We start from the raw sequence: 15,274 nt of genomic DNA on the forward strand, positions 1-15,274 counted from the left end.
AACTTTACACGAGGCACAATGCAGTCAGGCGAGTCCCGTTCTCCCGGCCCAGACTCGTCCATGGGATTGTCAGACTGAAGCGTGATTGGTCGCTCAGAGAACACGTCTCACTGCTCTAGAGTCCAGTGGCGGCTGCTTTACTCCACTGCATTCCCACGCTTTGCATTGCTCTTGGTGATGTAAGGCTTGGATGAGCTGCTCGGCCATGGAAACCCATTCCATGAAGCTCTCTCCGCTGTTCTTGAGCTCATCTGAAGGCCACAGAAGTCTGGAGGTCTGGAGCTGTTGACTCTGCAGAAAGTTGGAGACTTCTGCACACTGTGACCCTCAGCATGCGCTGACCCCGCTCTGGGATTTAACACTTTGTGGCTGAGTTGCTGTTGTTCCCAATGGCTTCCACTTTGTTATAATCCCACTAACAGTTGAGCGTGGAATATTTAGTAGTGAGGAAATGTCAGGAATGGCCTTATTGCACAGGTGTCAGCCTATCACGGCCCCACGCTTGAGTTCACTGAGCTCCTGAGAGCGACCCATTCTTTCACTAATGTGTGTAGAAGCGTCTGCAGGCCGAGAGCTGGAGTTATACACCTGTGGCCATGAAGAGACTGAACACCTGAACTCAGGGATCCAATACTAATGGCAGTATATTAACTTTGCATCAAATGAAAATAAACTAGGTAACGCTGCTGTGAGTGTGTGTCCAGTAAAGCAGCTGATGGTGAAGATGGCATCTTCCTCTTTTCTGACTGCTGTTATCAATCTCAAAGTTTTGAAAGTTGTGAAAAGTTTTTATTTTGCTATTTGGGCAAATGTGAATAAAAACAGACAGACAGACACAGACACAGACACACACACACACACCTGCTCGCAGTACGTCTGGAGTCTCTTCAGCTGCAGTTGCTCTTCGTGATGCTCGAGTCTCTGATTCCTCCTCAGCTCTCTGAAATCAACACAAGCATTCACAGGAGATCAGCCAATAGCAGACCACAGCCATCCAATCAGATCCCCACAGACACACTCAAGCCCCGCCCACATTGCCTGAAGCGCTTCACTCGATATACAGATCCAGAAGATTATGAAGGTTAGTAAATACCGCCCTAATTTGTAAATCTAGTCAAATGAATTTATGCTCGACCCCAGTGACAGACGCCCACTCACCTGTCAATCAAGAGCAGAACTATTAATAACACACTGTCAGCCGCGACATCTTTCCTTCCCAACACACACACACACACACACACACACACACACACACACACACACACACACACACACACAGTCTTATCATTGGCAGATATTGATATGTTTATGTATGTGTCTGCTGTTAGAGAGCTCATCAGAACTGAACCACTGTCTGTCCAGATGAATATCAGCATCTGCAGACGGATGAGGTTTGCTCAGTTTGAGGCGTAATCTGAAGCCCACCGGGGGGGAACTGACCAAACGTCTCCGTCTTTATATTCGGGAAGCGATCGCCGTGTCATTTACGGACTGGACAGGCTAACTTATATTGCTAAGGGCCGGAGGAAAGACTTGATCAGCTGTGGGAGACATACGTAATATATATATATATATCATATCAAATGGAAATGTAGACCTTACCGGAGAAGACTGTAAACGTGTAACACATTCATCTATTGTTTATTATTTTATTGATTCACCTATTTATTATTTTATTTGATTTGATTATATATATTTTTTTTACTTTATTTATTTTAATCTTTTTTTTAAATGCAGTTCTCTCTTTAAGAAGTGTAAATTGAATGTGTGTATGTAAAGGGTGTATGCTTGTGTATTTGTTCTGTAGTTATGACACTGAGTGTCCGGATCCCCAAACGGAGCCCTTCCTCCTGATGAAGCTTCACATCACTGCCTGTGTCCTCTCGTCTCCTTAAACACAGCTTATAAACTCTCAGTCCTGTGTCCACTCGTCTCCTTAAACACAGCTTATAAACTCTCAGTCCTGTGTCCACTCGTCTCCTTAAACACAGCTTATAAACTCTCAGTCCTGTCTCCACTCGTCTCCTTAAACACAGCTTATAAACTCTCAGTTCTGTGTCCTCTCGTCTCCTTAAACACAGCTTATAAACTCTCAGTCCTGTGTCCACTCGTCTCCTTAAACACAGCTTATAAACTCTCAGTCCTGTGTCCACTCGTCTCCTTAAACACAGCTTATAAACTCTCAGTCCTGTGTCCACTCGTCTCCTTAAACACAGCTTATAAACTCTCAGTCCTGTGTCCACTCGTCTCCTTAAACACAGCTTATAAACTCTCAGTCCTGTGTCCACTCGTCTCCTTAAACACAGCTTATAAACTCTCAGTCCTGTGTCCTCTCGTCTCCTTAAACACAGCTTATAAACTCTCAGTCCTGTGTCCTCTCGTCTCCTTAAACACAGCTTATAAACTCTCAGTCCTGTGTCCACTCGTCTCCTTAAACACAGCTTATAAACTCTCAGTCCTGTGTCCACTCCTGTCTCCTTAAACACAGCTTATAAACTCTCAGTCCTGTGTCCACTCCTGTCTCCTTAAACACAGCTTATAAACTCTCAGTCCTGTCTCCACTCGTCTCCTTAAACACAGCTTATAAACTCTCAGTCCTGTGTCCACTCGTCTCCTTAAACACAGCTTATAAACTCTCAGTCCTGTCTCCACTCGTCTCCTTAAACACAGCTTATAAACTCTCAGTCCTGTGTCCTCTCGTCTCCTTAAACACAGCTTATAAACTCTCAGTCCTGTGTCCACTCCTGTCTCCTTAAACACAGCTTATAAACTCTCAGTCCTGTCTCCACTCGTCTCCTTAAACACAGCTTATAAACTCTCAGTCCTGTGTCCACTCCTGTCTCCTTAAACACAGCTTATAAACTCTCAGTCCTGTGTCCACTCCTGTCTCCTTAAACACAGCTTATAAACTCTCAGTCCTGTGTCCACTCCTGTCTCCTTAAACACAGCTTATAAACTCTCAGTCCTGTGTCCACTCCTGTCTCCTTAAACACAGCTTATAAACTCTCAGTCCTGTGTCCTCTCGTCTCCTTAAACACAGCTTATAAACTCTCAGTCCTGTGTCCACTCGTCTCCTTAAACACAGCTTATAAACTCTCAGTCCTGTGTCCACTCGTCTCCTTAAACACAGCTTATAAACTCTCAGTCCTGTGTCCACTCCTGTCTCCTTAAACACAGCTTATAAACTCTCAGTCCTGTGTCCACTCCTGTCTCCTTAAACACAGCTTATAAACTCTCAGTCCTGTGTCCACTCCTGTCTCCTTAAACACAGCTTATAAACTCTCAGTCCTGTCTCCACTCGTCTCCTTAAACACAGCTTATAAACTCTCAGTCCTGTGTCCACTCCTGTCTCCTTAAACACAGCTTATAAACTCTCAGTCCTGTGTCCACTCCTGTCTCCTTAAACACAGCTTATAAACTCTCAGTCCTGTCTCCACTCGTCTCCTTAAACACAGCTTATAAACTCTCAGTCCTGTGTCCACTCGTCTCCTTAAACACAGCTTATAAACTCTCAGTCCTGTGTCCTCTCGTCTCCTTAAACACAGCTTATAAACTCTCAGTCCTGTGTCCACTCGTCTCCTTAAACACAGCTTATAAACTCTCAGTCCTGTGTCCTCTCGTCTCCTTAAACACAGCTTATAAACTCTCAGTCCTGTCTCCACTCGTCTCCTTAAACACAGCTTATAAACTCTCAGTCCTGTGTCCACTCGTCTCCTTAAACACAGCTTATAAACTCTCAGTCCTGTGTCCACTCGTCTCCTTAAACACAGCTTATAAACTCTCAGTCCTGTGTCCACTCGTCTCCTTAAACACAGCTTATAAACTCTCAGTCCTGTGTCCACTCCTGTCTCCTTAAACACAGCTTATAAACTCTCAGTCCTGTGTCCACTCGTCTCCTTAAACACAGCTTATAAACTCTCAGTCCTGTGTCCACTCGTCTCCTTAAACACAGCTTATAAACTCTCAGTCCTGTGTCCACTCCTGTCTCCTTAAACACAGCTTATAAACTCTCAGTCCTGTGTCCTCTCGTCTCCTTAAACACAGCTTATAAACTCTCAGTCCTGTGTCCACTCCTGTCTCCTTAAACACAGCTTATAAACTCTCAGTCCTGTGTCCACTCGTCTCCTTAAACACAGCTTATAAACTCTCAGTCCTGTGTCCACTCGTCTCCTTAAACACAGCTTATAAACTCTCAGTCCTGTGTCCTCTCGTCTCCTTAAACACAGCTTATAAACTCTCAGTCCTGTGTCCACTCCTGTCTCCTTAAACACAGCTTATAAACTCTCAGTCCTGTGTCCTCTCGTCTCCTTAAACACAGCTTATAAACTCTCAGTCCTGTGTCCTCTCGTCTCCTTAAACACAGCTTATAAACTCTCAGTCCTGTGTCCTCTCGTCTCCTTAAACACAGCTTATAAACTCTCATAAACACAGCTTATAAACTCTCAGTCCTGTGTCCACTCGTCTCCTTAAACACAGCTTATAAACTCTCAGTCCTGTGTCCACTCGTCTCCTTAAACACAGCTTATAAACTCTCAGTCCTGTGTCCACTCGTCTCCTTAAACACAGCTTATAAACTCTCAGTCCTGTGTCCTCTCGTCTCCTTAAACACAGCTTATAAACTCTCAGTCCTGTGTCCTCTCGTCTCCTTAAACACAGCTTATAAACTCTCAGTCCTGTGTCCACTCGTCTCCTTAAACACAGCTTATAAACTCTCAGTCCTGTGTCCTCTCGTCTCCTTAAACACAGCTTATAAACTCTCAGTCCTGTGTCCACTCGTCTCCTTAAACACAGCTTATAAACTCTCAGTCCTGTGTCCACTCGTCTCCTTAAACACAGCTTATAAACTCTCAGTCCTGTGTCCACTCCTGTCTCCTTAAACACAGCTTATAAACTCTCAGTCCTGTGTCACTCGTCTCCTTAAACACAGCTTATAAACTCTCAGTCCTGTGTCCACTCGTCTCCTTAAACACAGCTTATAAACTCTCAGTCCTGTGTCCACTCGTCTCCTTAAACACAGCTTATAAACTCTCAGTCCTGTGTCCTCTCGTCTCCTTAAACACAGCTTATAAACTCTCAGTCCTGTGTCCTCTCGTCTCCTTAAACACAGCTTATAAACTCTCAGTCCTGTGTCCTCTCGTCTCCTTAAACACAGCTTATAAACTCTCAGTCCTGTGTCCACTCGTCTCCTTAAACACAGCTTATAAACTCTCAGTCCTGTGTCCACTCGTCTCCTTAAACACAGCTTATAAACTCTCAGTCCTGTGTCCACTCGTCTCCTTAAACACAGCTTATAAACTCTCAGTCCTGTGTCCACTCGTCTCCTTAAACACAGCTTATAAACTCTCAGTCCTGTGTCCACTCGTCTCCTTAAACACAGCTTATAAACTCTCAGTCCTGTGTCCACTCGTCTCCTTAAACACAGCTTATAAACTCTCAGTCCTGTGTCCACTCGTCTCCTTAAACACAGCTTATAAACTCTCAGTCCTGTGTCCACTCCTGTCTCCTTAAACACAGCTTATAAACTCTCAGTCCTGTGTCCACTCCTGTCTCCTTAAACACAGCTTATAAACTCTCAGTCCTGTGTCCACTCGTCTCCTTAAACACAGCTTATAAACTCTCAGTCCTGTGTCCACTCGTCTCCTTAAACACAGCTTATAAACTCTCAGTCCTGTGTCCTCTCGTCTCCTTAAACACAGCTTATAAACTCTCAGTCCTGTGTCCTCTCGTCTCCTTAAACACAGCTTATAAACTCTCAGTCCTGTGTCCACTCGTCTCCTTAAACACAGCTTATAAACTCTCAGTCCTGTGTCCTCTCGTCTCCTTAAACACAGCTTATAAACTCTCAGTCCTGTGTCCTCTCGTCTCCTTAAACACAGCTTATAAACTCTCAGTCCTGTGTCCTCTCGTCTCCTTAAACACAGCTTATAAACTCTCAGTCCTGTGTCCTCTCGTCTCCTTAAACACAGCTTATAAACTCTCAGTCCTGTGTCCTCTCGTCTCCTTAAACACAGCTTATAAACTCTCAGTCCTGTGTCCTCTCGTCTCCTTAAACACAGCTTATAAACTCTCAGTCCTGTGTCCACTCGTCTCCTTAAACACAGCTTATAAACTCTCAGTCCTGTGTCCACTCGTCTCCTTAAACACAGCTTATAAACTCTCAGTCCTGTGTCCACTCGTCTCCTTAAACACAGCTTATAAACTCTCAGTCCTGTGTCCTCTCGTCTCCTTAAACACAGCTTATAAACTCTCAGTCCTGTGTCCTCTCGTCTCCTTAAACACAGCTTATAAACTCTCAGTCCTGTGTCCACTCGTCTCCTTAAACACAGCTTATAAACTCTCAGTCCTGTGTCCACTCGTCTCCTTAAACACAGCTTATAAACTCTCAGTCCTGTGTCCACTCGTCTCCTTAAACACAGCTTATAAACTCTCAGTCCTGTGTCCACTCGTCTCCTTAAACACAGCTTATAAACTCTCAGTCCTGTGTCCACTCGTCTCCTTAAACACAGCTTATAAACTCTCAGTCCTGTGTCCACTCGTCTCCTTAAACACAGCTTATAAACTCTCAGTCCTGTGTCCACTCGTCTCCTTAAACACAGCTTATAAACTCTCAGTCCTGTGTCCACTCGTCTCCTTAAACACAGCTTATAAACTCTCAGTCCTGTGTCCACTCGTCTCCTTAAACACAGCTTATAAACTCTCAGTCCTGTGTCCACTCGTCTCCTTAAACACAGCTTATAAACTCTCAGTCCTGTGTCCACTCGTCTCCTTAAACACAGCTTATAAACTCTCAGTCCTGTGTCCACTCGTCTCCTTAAACACAGCTTATAAACTCTCAGTCCTGTGTCCACTCGTCTCCTTAAACACAGCTTATAAACTCTCAGTCCTGTGTCCACTCGTCTCCTTAAACACAGCTTATAAACTCTCAGTCCTGTGTCCACTCGTCTCCTTAAACACAGCTTATAAACTCTCAGTCCTGTGTCCACTCGTCTCCTTAAACACAGCTTATAAACTCTCAGTCCTGTGTCCACTCTGTCTCCTTAAACACAGCTTATAAACTCTCAGTCCTGTGTCCACTCTGTCTCCTTAAACACAGCTTATAAACTCTCAGTCCTGTGTCCACTCGTCTCCTTAAACACAGCTTATAAACTCTCAGTCCTGTGTCCACTCGTCTCCTTAAACACAGCTTATAAACTCTCAGTCCTGTGTCCACTCGTCTCCTTAAACACAGCTTATAAACTCTCAGTCCTGTGTCCACTCGTCTCCTTAAACACAGCTTATAAACTCTCAGTCCTGTGTCCACTCGTCTCCTTAAACACAGCTTATAAACTCTCAGTCCTGTGTCCACTCGTCTCCTTAAACACAGCTTATAAACTCTCAGTCCTGTGTCCACTCGTCTCCTTAAACACAGCTTATAAACTCTCAGTCCTGTGTCCACTCGTCTCCTTAAACACAGCTTATAAACTCTCAGTCCTGTGTCCACTCGTCTCCTTAAACACAGCTTATAAACTCTCAGTCCTGTGTCCACTCGTCTCCTTAAACACAGCTTATAAACTCTCAGTCCTGTGTCCACTCGTCTCCTTAAACACAGCTTATAAACTCTCAGTCCTGTGTCCACTCGTCTCCTTAAACACAGCTTATAAACTCTCAGTCCTGTGTCCACTCGTCTCCTTAAACACAGCTTATAAACTCTCAGTCCTGTGTCCACTCGTCTCCTTAAACACAGCTTATAAACTCTCAGTCCTGTGTCCACTCGTCTCCTTAAACACAGCTTATAAACTCTCAGTCCTGTGTCCACTCGTCTCCTTAAACACAGCTTATAAACTCTCAGTCCTGTGTCCACTCGTCTCCTTAAACACAGCTTATAAACTCTCAGTCCTGTGTCCACTCGTCTCCTTAAACACAGCTTATAAACTCTCAGTCCTGTGTCCACTCGTCTCCTTAAACACAGCTTATAAACTCTCAGTCCTGTGTCCACTCGTCTCCTTAAACACAGCTTATAAACTCTCAGTCCTGTGTCCACTCGTCTCCTTAAACACAGCTTATAAACTCTCAGTCCTGTGTCCACTCGTCTCCTTAAACACAGCTTATAAACTCTCAGTCCTGTGTCCACTCTGTCTCCTTAAACACAGCTTATAAACTCTCAGTCCTGTGTCCACTCGTCTCCTTAAACACAGCTTATAAACTCTCAGTCCTGTGTCCACTCTGTCTCCTTAAACACAGCTTATAAACTCTCAGTCCTGTGTCCACTCCTGTCTCCTTAAACACAGCTTATAAACTCTCAGTCCTGTGTCCACTCCTGTCTCCTTAAACACAGCTTATAAACTCTCAGTCCTGTGTCCACTCGTCTCCTTAAACACAGCTTATAAACTCTCAGTCCTGTGTCCACTCGTCTCCTTAAACACAGCTTATAAACTCTCAGTCCTGTGTCCACTCCTGTCTCCTTAAACACAGCTTATAAACTCTCAGTCCTGTGTCCACTCGTCTCCTTAAACACAGCTTATAAACTCTCAGTCCTGTGTCCTCTCGTCTCCTTAAACACAGCTTATAAACTCTCAGTCCTGTGTCCTCTCGTCTCCTTAAACACAGCTTATAAACTCTCAGTCCTGTGTCCTCTCGTCTCCTTAAACACAGCTTATAAACTCTCAGTCCTGTGTCCACTCGTCTCCTTAAACACAGCTTATAAACTCTCAGTCCTGTGTCCACTCGTCTCCTTAAACACAGCTTATAAACTCTCAGTCCTGTGTCCACTCGTCTCCTTAAACACAGCTTATAAACTCTCAGTCCTGTGTCCACTCGTCTCCTTAAACACAGCTTATAAACTCTCAGTCCTGTGTCCTCTCGTCTCCTTAAACACAGCTTATAAACTCTCAGTCCTGTGTCCACTCGTCTCCTTAAACACAGCTTATAAACTCTCAGTCCTGTGTCCTCTCGTCTCCTTAAACACAGCTTATAAACTCTCAGTCCTGTGTCCACTCCTGTCTCCTTAAACACAGCTTATAAACTCTCAGTCCTGTGTCCACTCCTGTCTCCTTAAACACAGCTTATAAACTCTCAGTCCTGTGTCCACTCCTGTCTCCTTAAACACAGCTTATAAACTCTCAGTCCTGTGTCCACTCCTGTCTCCTTAAACACAGCTTATAAACTCTCAGTCCTGTGTCCACTCCTGTCTCCTTAAACACAGCTTATAAACTCTCAGTCCTGTGTCCACTCCTGTCTCCTTAAACACAGCTTATAAACTCTCAGTCCTGTGTCCACTCCTGTCTCCTTAAACACAGCTTATAAACTCTCAGTCCTGTGTCCACTCCTGTCTCCTTAAACACAGCTTATAAACTCTCAGTCCTGTGTCCACTCCTGTCTCCTTAAACACAGCTTATAAACTCTCAGTCCTGTCTCCACTCGTCTCCTTAAACACAGCTTATAAACTCTCAGTCCTGTGTCCTCTCGTCTCCTTAAACACAGCTTATAAACTCTCAGTCCTGTGTCCACTCGTCTCCTTAAACACAGCTTATAAACTCTCAGTCCTGTCCTCTCGTCTCCTTAAACACAGCTTATAAACTCTCAGTCCTGTGTCCACTCGTCTCCTTAAACACAGCTTATAAACTCTCAGTCCTGTGTCCACTCCTGTCTCCTTAAACACAGTTTATAAACTCTCAGTCCTGTGTCCACTCCTGTCTCCTTAAACACAGCTTATAAACTCTCAGTCCTGTGTCCACTCCTGTCTCCTTAAACACAGCTTATAAACTCTCAGTCCTGTGTCCACTCCTGTCTCCTTAAACACAGCTTATAAACTCTCAGTCCTGTGTCCACTCGTCTCCTTAAACACAGCTTATAAACTCTCAGTCCTGTGTCCACTCGTCTCCTTAAACACAGCTTATAAACTCTCAGTCCTGTGTCCTCTCGTCTCCTTAAACACAGCTTATAAACTCTCAGTCCTGTGTCCTCTCGTCTCCTTAAACACAGCTTATAAACTCTCAGTCCTGTGTCCACTCGTCTCCTTAAACACAGCTTATAAACTCTCAGTCCTGTGTCCACTCGTCTCCTTAAACACAGCTTATAAACTCTCAGTCCTGTGTCCACTCGTCTCCTTAAACACAGCTTATAAACTCTCAGTCCTGTGTCCTCTCGTCTCCTTAAACACAGCTTATAAACTCTCAGTCCTGTGTCCACTCGTCTCCTTAAACACAGCTTATAAACTCTCAGTCCTGTGTCCACTCGTCTCCTTAAACACAGCTTATAAACTCTCAGTCCTGTGTCCTCTCGTCTCCTTAAACACAGCTTATAAACTCTCAGTCCTGTGTCCTCTCGTCTCCTTAAACACAGCTTATAAACTCTCAGTCCTGTGTCCACTCGTCTCCTTAAACACAGCTTATAAACTCTCAGTCCTGTGTCCACTCGTCTCCTTAAACACAGCTTATAAACTCTCAGTCCTGTGTCCTCTCGTCTCCTTAAACACAGCTTATAAACTCTCAGTCCTGTGTCCACTCGTCTCCTTAAACACAGCTTATAAACTCTCAGTCCTGTGTTTTTTGGCTTGTTTGCTGCACACTTTTAGACATTGTTCTGTTTTGTGTTATAAATAAGAAAAGACGAGGCGACCGCTTCACGCAAAACAAACTCAATGGAGAGCGTCGGATCGCTCCCCCCCCGGGGTGGGCGTGGCCTAAACACACAGTCTCTACACACTGCAAACAAACGCTCCTCTTCCTCAGTATTGTTGTCTTGTTTCTAGTCCAAAACTCTAAACATTCTTAAAACAAGAAGTATTTACTAGACAAGCAAAAGTAATTGTCTTGTTTTGGGGAAAATAACTCAAAATGAAGAGAGTTTTTGCTTAAAATAAGATAAATAATCTGCCAATGGGGTGAGAAAAATAATCTTAATTCAAACAGAAAACAAGATTATTTATCTAGAAACGAGACAAAAATACTGAGTCAGAAGAGCGTTTATAGCGGTGTGTGAGTCAGAAGAGCGTTTATAGCGGTGTGTGAGTCAGAAGAGCGTTTATAGCGGTGTGTGAGTCAGAAGAGCGTTTATTGCGATGTGTGAGTCAGAAGAGCGTTTATAGCGGTGTGTGTGTCAGAAGAGCGTTTATTGCGGTGTGTGAGTCAGAAGAGCGTTTATAGCGGTGTGTGAGTCAGAAGAGCGTTTATTGCGGTGTGTGAGTCAGAAGAGAGTTTATTGCGGTGTGTGAGTCAGAAGAGCGTTTATTGCGGTGTGTGAGTCAGAAGAGCGTTTATTGCGGTGTGTGAGTCAGAAGAGCGTTTATTGCGGTGTGTGAGTCAGAAGAGCGTTTATTGCGGTGTGTGAGCCCCAAAAGCCTGAGAGATGAACTCTGAAGCGAGCCGATGTGAGTGACACCTGTCAGTCAAGCGCTGCAGCTGCGGTCTCTTGAAGAGCGCCTCCTGCAGGAGAGCCGAGACTCCGCCCTCAGCCTTCACTGTAAACACACCCTCTTCATCATCATCATCATCATCCTCATCATCATCAGCGGAGCAGCCCCACCCCTCTGCTGACTCCTCCCACTGAAGACGGAGCTCCGCCTCCTCCAGAGCCTGGACAGTGACACACACACACACACACACACACACCAGTTTGCACGGTGATGGTGCTTTAATGATCTTTTTCCCGTATTCTCCTTGCTGTGAAGCGAGGTGTGTGTTTTAATCACCGTACTGTCTGTAATTGTAAGCTTGTGTAAAATAAGAACTTACTGTATCGTTACGCTGCAGAAATAAACATCTGGTGAGAATTACAAACTCAAAGGACAAAATCTGAAGACGATCGCCTTTCTCCATAACCTGTTGATTAATGTGTGTGTGACTCTCTGCAGTGCCTGTATTAATGTGTGTGTGACTGTCTGCAGTGTCTGTATTAATGTGTGTGTGGCTGTCTGCAGTGTCTGTATTAATGTGTGTGTGACTGTCTGCAGTGCCTGTATTAATGTGTGTGTGACTGTCTGCAGTGTCTGTATTAATGTGTGTGTGACTGTCTGCAGTGTCTGTATTAATGTGTGTGTGACTGTCTGCAGTGCCTGTATTAATGTGTGTGTGACTGTCTGCAGTGTCTGTATTAATGTGTGTGTGACTGTCTGCAGTGTCTGTATTAATGTGTGTGTGGCTGTCTGCAGTGTCTGTATTAATGTGTGTGTGACTGTCTGCAGTGTCTGTATTAATGTGTGTGTGACTGTCTGCAGTGCCTGTATTAATGTGTGTGTGGCTGTCTGCAGTGTCTGTATTAATGTGTGTGTGACTGTCTGCAGTGTCTGTATTAATGTGTGTGTGACTGTCTGCAGTGCCTGTATTAATGTGTGTGTGACTGTCTGCAGTGCCTGTATTAATGTGTGTGTGACTGTCTGCAGTGTCTGTATTAATGTGTGTGTGGCTGTCTGCAGTGTCTGTATTAATGTGTGTGTGGCTGTCTGCAGTGTCTGTATTAATGTGTGTGTGACTGTCTGCAGTGTCTGTATTAATGTGTGTGTGACTGTCTGCAGTGTCTGTATTAATGTGTGTGTGGCTGTCTGCAGTGTCTGTATTAATGTGTGTGTGACTGTCTGCAGTGTCTGTATTAATGTGTGTGTGACTGTCTGCAGTGTCTGTATTAATGTGTGTGTGACTGTCTGCAGTGTCTGTATTAATGTGTGTGTGGCTGTCTGCAGTGTCTGTATTAATGTGTGTGTGGCTGTCTGCAGTGTCTGTATTAATGTGTGTGTGACTGTCTGCAGTGTCTGTATTAATGTGTGTGTGACTGTCTGCAGTGTCTGTATTAATGTGTGTGACTGTCTGCAGTGTCTGTATTAATGTGTGTGTGACTGTCTGCAGTGTCTGTATTAATGTGTGTGTGACTGTCTGCAGTGTCTGTATTAATGTGTGTGTGACTGTCTGCAGTGTCTGTATTAATGTGTGTGTGACTGTCTGCAGTGTCTGTATTAATGTGTGTGTGACTGTCTGCAGTGCCTGTATTAATGTGTGTGTGGCTGTCTGCAGTGTCTGTATTAATGTGTGTGTGGCTGTCTGCAGTGTCTGTATTAATGTGTGTGTGGCTGTCTGCAGTGTCTGTATTAATGTGTGTGTGACTGTCTGCAGTGTCTGTATTAATGTGTGTGTGACTGTCTGCAGTGTCTGTATTAATGTGTGTGTGACTGTCTGCAGTGTCTGTATTAATGTGTGTGTGACTGTCTGCAGTGTCTGTATTAATGTGTGTGTGACTGTCTGCAGTGCCTGTATTAATGTGTGTGTGGCTGTCTGCAGTGTCTGTATTAATGTGTGTGTGACTGTCTGCAGTGTCTGTATTAATGTGTGTGTGACTGTCTGCAGTGCCTGTATTAATGTGTGTGTGACTGTCTGCAGTGCCTGTATTAATGTGTGTGACTGTCTGCAGTGCCTGTATTAATGTGTGTGTGACTGTCTGCAGTGTCTGTATTAATGTGTGTGTGACTGTCTGCAGTGTCTGTATTAATGTGTGTGTGGCTGTCTGCAGTGTCTGTATTAATGTGTGTGTGACTGTCTGCAGTGTCTGTATTAATGTGTGTGTGACTGTCTGCAGTGTCTGTATTAATGTGTGTGTGACTGTCTGCAGTGCCTGTATTAATGTGTGTGTGACTGTCTGCAGTGCCTGTATTAATGTGTGTGTGACTGTCTGCAGTGTCTGTATTAATGTGTGTGTGACTGTCTGCAGTGCCTGTATTAATGTGTGTGTGACTGTCTGCAGTGCCTGTATTAATGTGTGTGTGACTGTCTGCAGTGTCTGTATTAATGTGTGTGTGGCTGTCTGCAGTGTCTGTATTAATGTGTGTGTGACTGTCTGCAGTGTCTGTATTAATGTGTGTGTGACTGTCTGCAGTGCCTGTATTAATGTGTGTGTGACTGTCTGCAGTGCCTGTATTAATGTGTGTGTGACTGTCTGCAGTGTCTGTATTAATGTGTGTGTGACTGTCTGCAGTGCCTGTATTAATGTGTGTGTGGCTGTCTGCAGTGTCTGTATTAATGTGTGTGTGACTGTCTGCAGTGCCTGTATTAATGTGTGTGTGACTGTCTGCAGTGTCTGTATTAATGTGTGTGTGACTGTCTGCAGTGTCTGTATTAATGTGTGTGTGACTGTCTGCAGTGCCTGTATTAATGTGTGTGTGACTGTCTGCAGTGTCTGTATTAATGTGTGTGTGACTGTCTGCAGTGTCTGTATTAATGTGTGTGTGACTGTCTGCAGTGCCTGTATTAATGTGTGTGTGACTGTCTGCAGTGCCTGTATTAATGTGTGTGTGACTGTCTGCAGTGCCTGTATTAATGTGTGTGTGACCGTCTGCAGTGTCTGTATTAATGTGTGTGTGACTGTCTGCAGTGCCTGTATTAATGTGTGTGTGACTGTCTGCAGTGTCTGTATTAATGTGTGTGTGACTGTCTGCAGTGTCTGTATTAATGTGTGTGTGACTGTCTGCAGTGTCTGTATTAATGTGTGTGTGACTGTCTGCAGTGTCTGTATTAATGTGTGTGTGACTCTCTGCAGTGCCTGTATTAATGTGTGTGTGACTGTCTGCAGTGTCTGTATTAATGTGTGTGTGACTGTCTGCAGTGCCTGTATTAATGTGTGTGTGACTGTCTGCAGTGTCTGTATTAATGTGTGTGTGACTGTCTGCAGTGTCTGTATTAATGTGTGTGTGGCTGTCTGCAGTGTCTGTATTAATGTGTGTGTGACTGTCTGCAGTGTCTGTATTAATGTGTGTGTGACTGTCTGCAGTGACTGTATTAATGTGTGTGTGGCTGTCTGCAGTGTCTGTATTAATGTGTGTGTGACTGTCTGCAGTGCCTGTATTAATGTGTGTGTGACTGTCTGCAGTGCCTGTATTAATGTGTGTGTGACTGTCTGCAGTGTCTGTATTAATGTGTGTGACTGTCTGCAGTGTCTGTATTAATGTGTGTGTGACTGTCTGCAGTGTCTGTATTAATGTGTGTGTGACTGTCTGCAGTGTCTGTATTAATGTGTGTGTGGCTGTCTGCAGTGTCTGTATTAATGTGTGTGTGGCTGTCTGCAGTGTCTGTATTAATGTGTGTGTGACTGTCTGCAGTGTCTGTATTAATGTGTGTGTGACTGTCTGCAGTGTCTGTATTAATGTGTGTGTGACTGTCTGCAGTGCCTGTATTAATGTGTGTGTGACTGTCTGCAGTGTCTGTATTAATGTGTGTGTGACTGTCTGCAGTGTCTGTATTAATGTGTGTGTGGCTGTCTGCAGTGTCTGTATTAATGTGTGTGTGACTGTCTGCAGTGCCTGTATTAATGTGTG

The 15,274-nt window shown here is 44.4% G+C and overlaps 1 protein-coding gene across 2 annotated transcripts in view; it reads right to left on the reverse strand.

Annotated features, from left to right (window-relative positions):
• The window catches only part of LOC137093315 (limbin), a 54,412-nt gene that overhangs the window by 2,627 nt on the left and 36,511 nt on the right, over positions 1-15,274 (reverse strand). For both annotated transcript variants that reach the window (XM_067458162.1, XM_067458161.1), the window contains exons 18-19: positions 11,359-11,552; positions 862-940 (exon numbers count right to left, since the gene is read on the reverse strand). In XM_067458162.1, coding sequence (XP_067314263.1) covers positions 862-940; positions 11,359-11,552 — 273 coding nt within the window. The remainder of the gene's footprint in view (positions 1-861; positions 941-11,358; positions 11,553-15,274) is intronic.

This window comes from Pseudorasbora parva, chromosome 11 (genome assembly GCF_024679245.1).
Source record: "Pseudorasbora parva isolate DD20220531a chromosome 11, ASM2467924v1, whole genome shotgun sequence".
Lineage (NCBI taxonomy): Eukaryota > Metazoa > Chordata > Actinopteri > Cypriniformes > Gobionidae > Pseudorasbora > Pseudorasbora parva.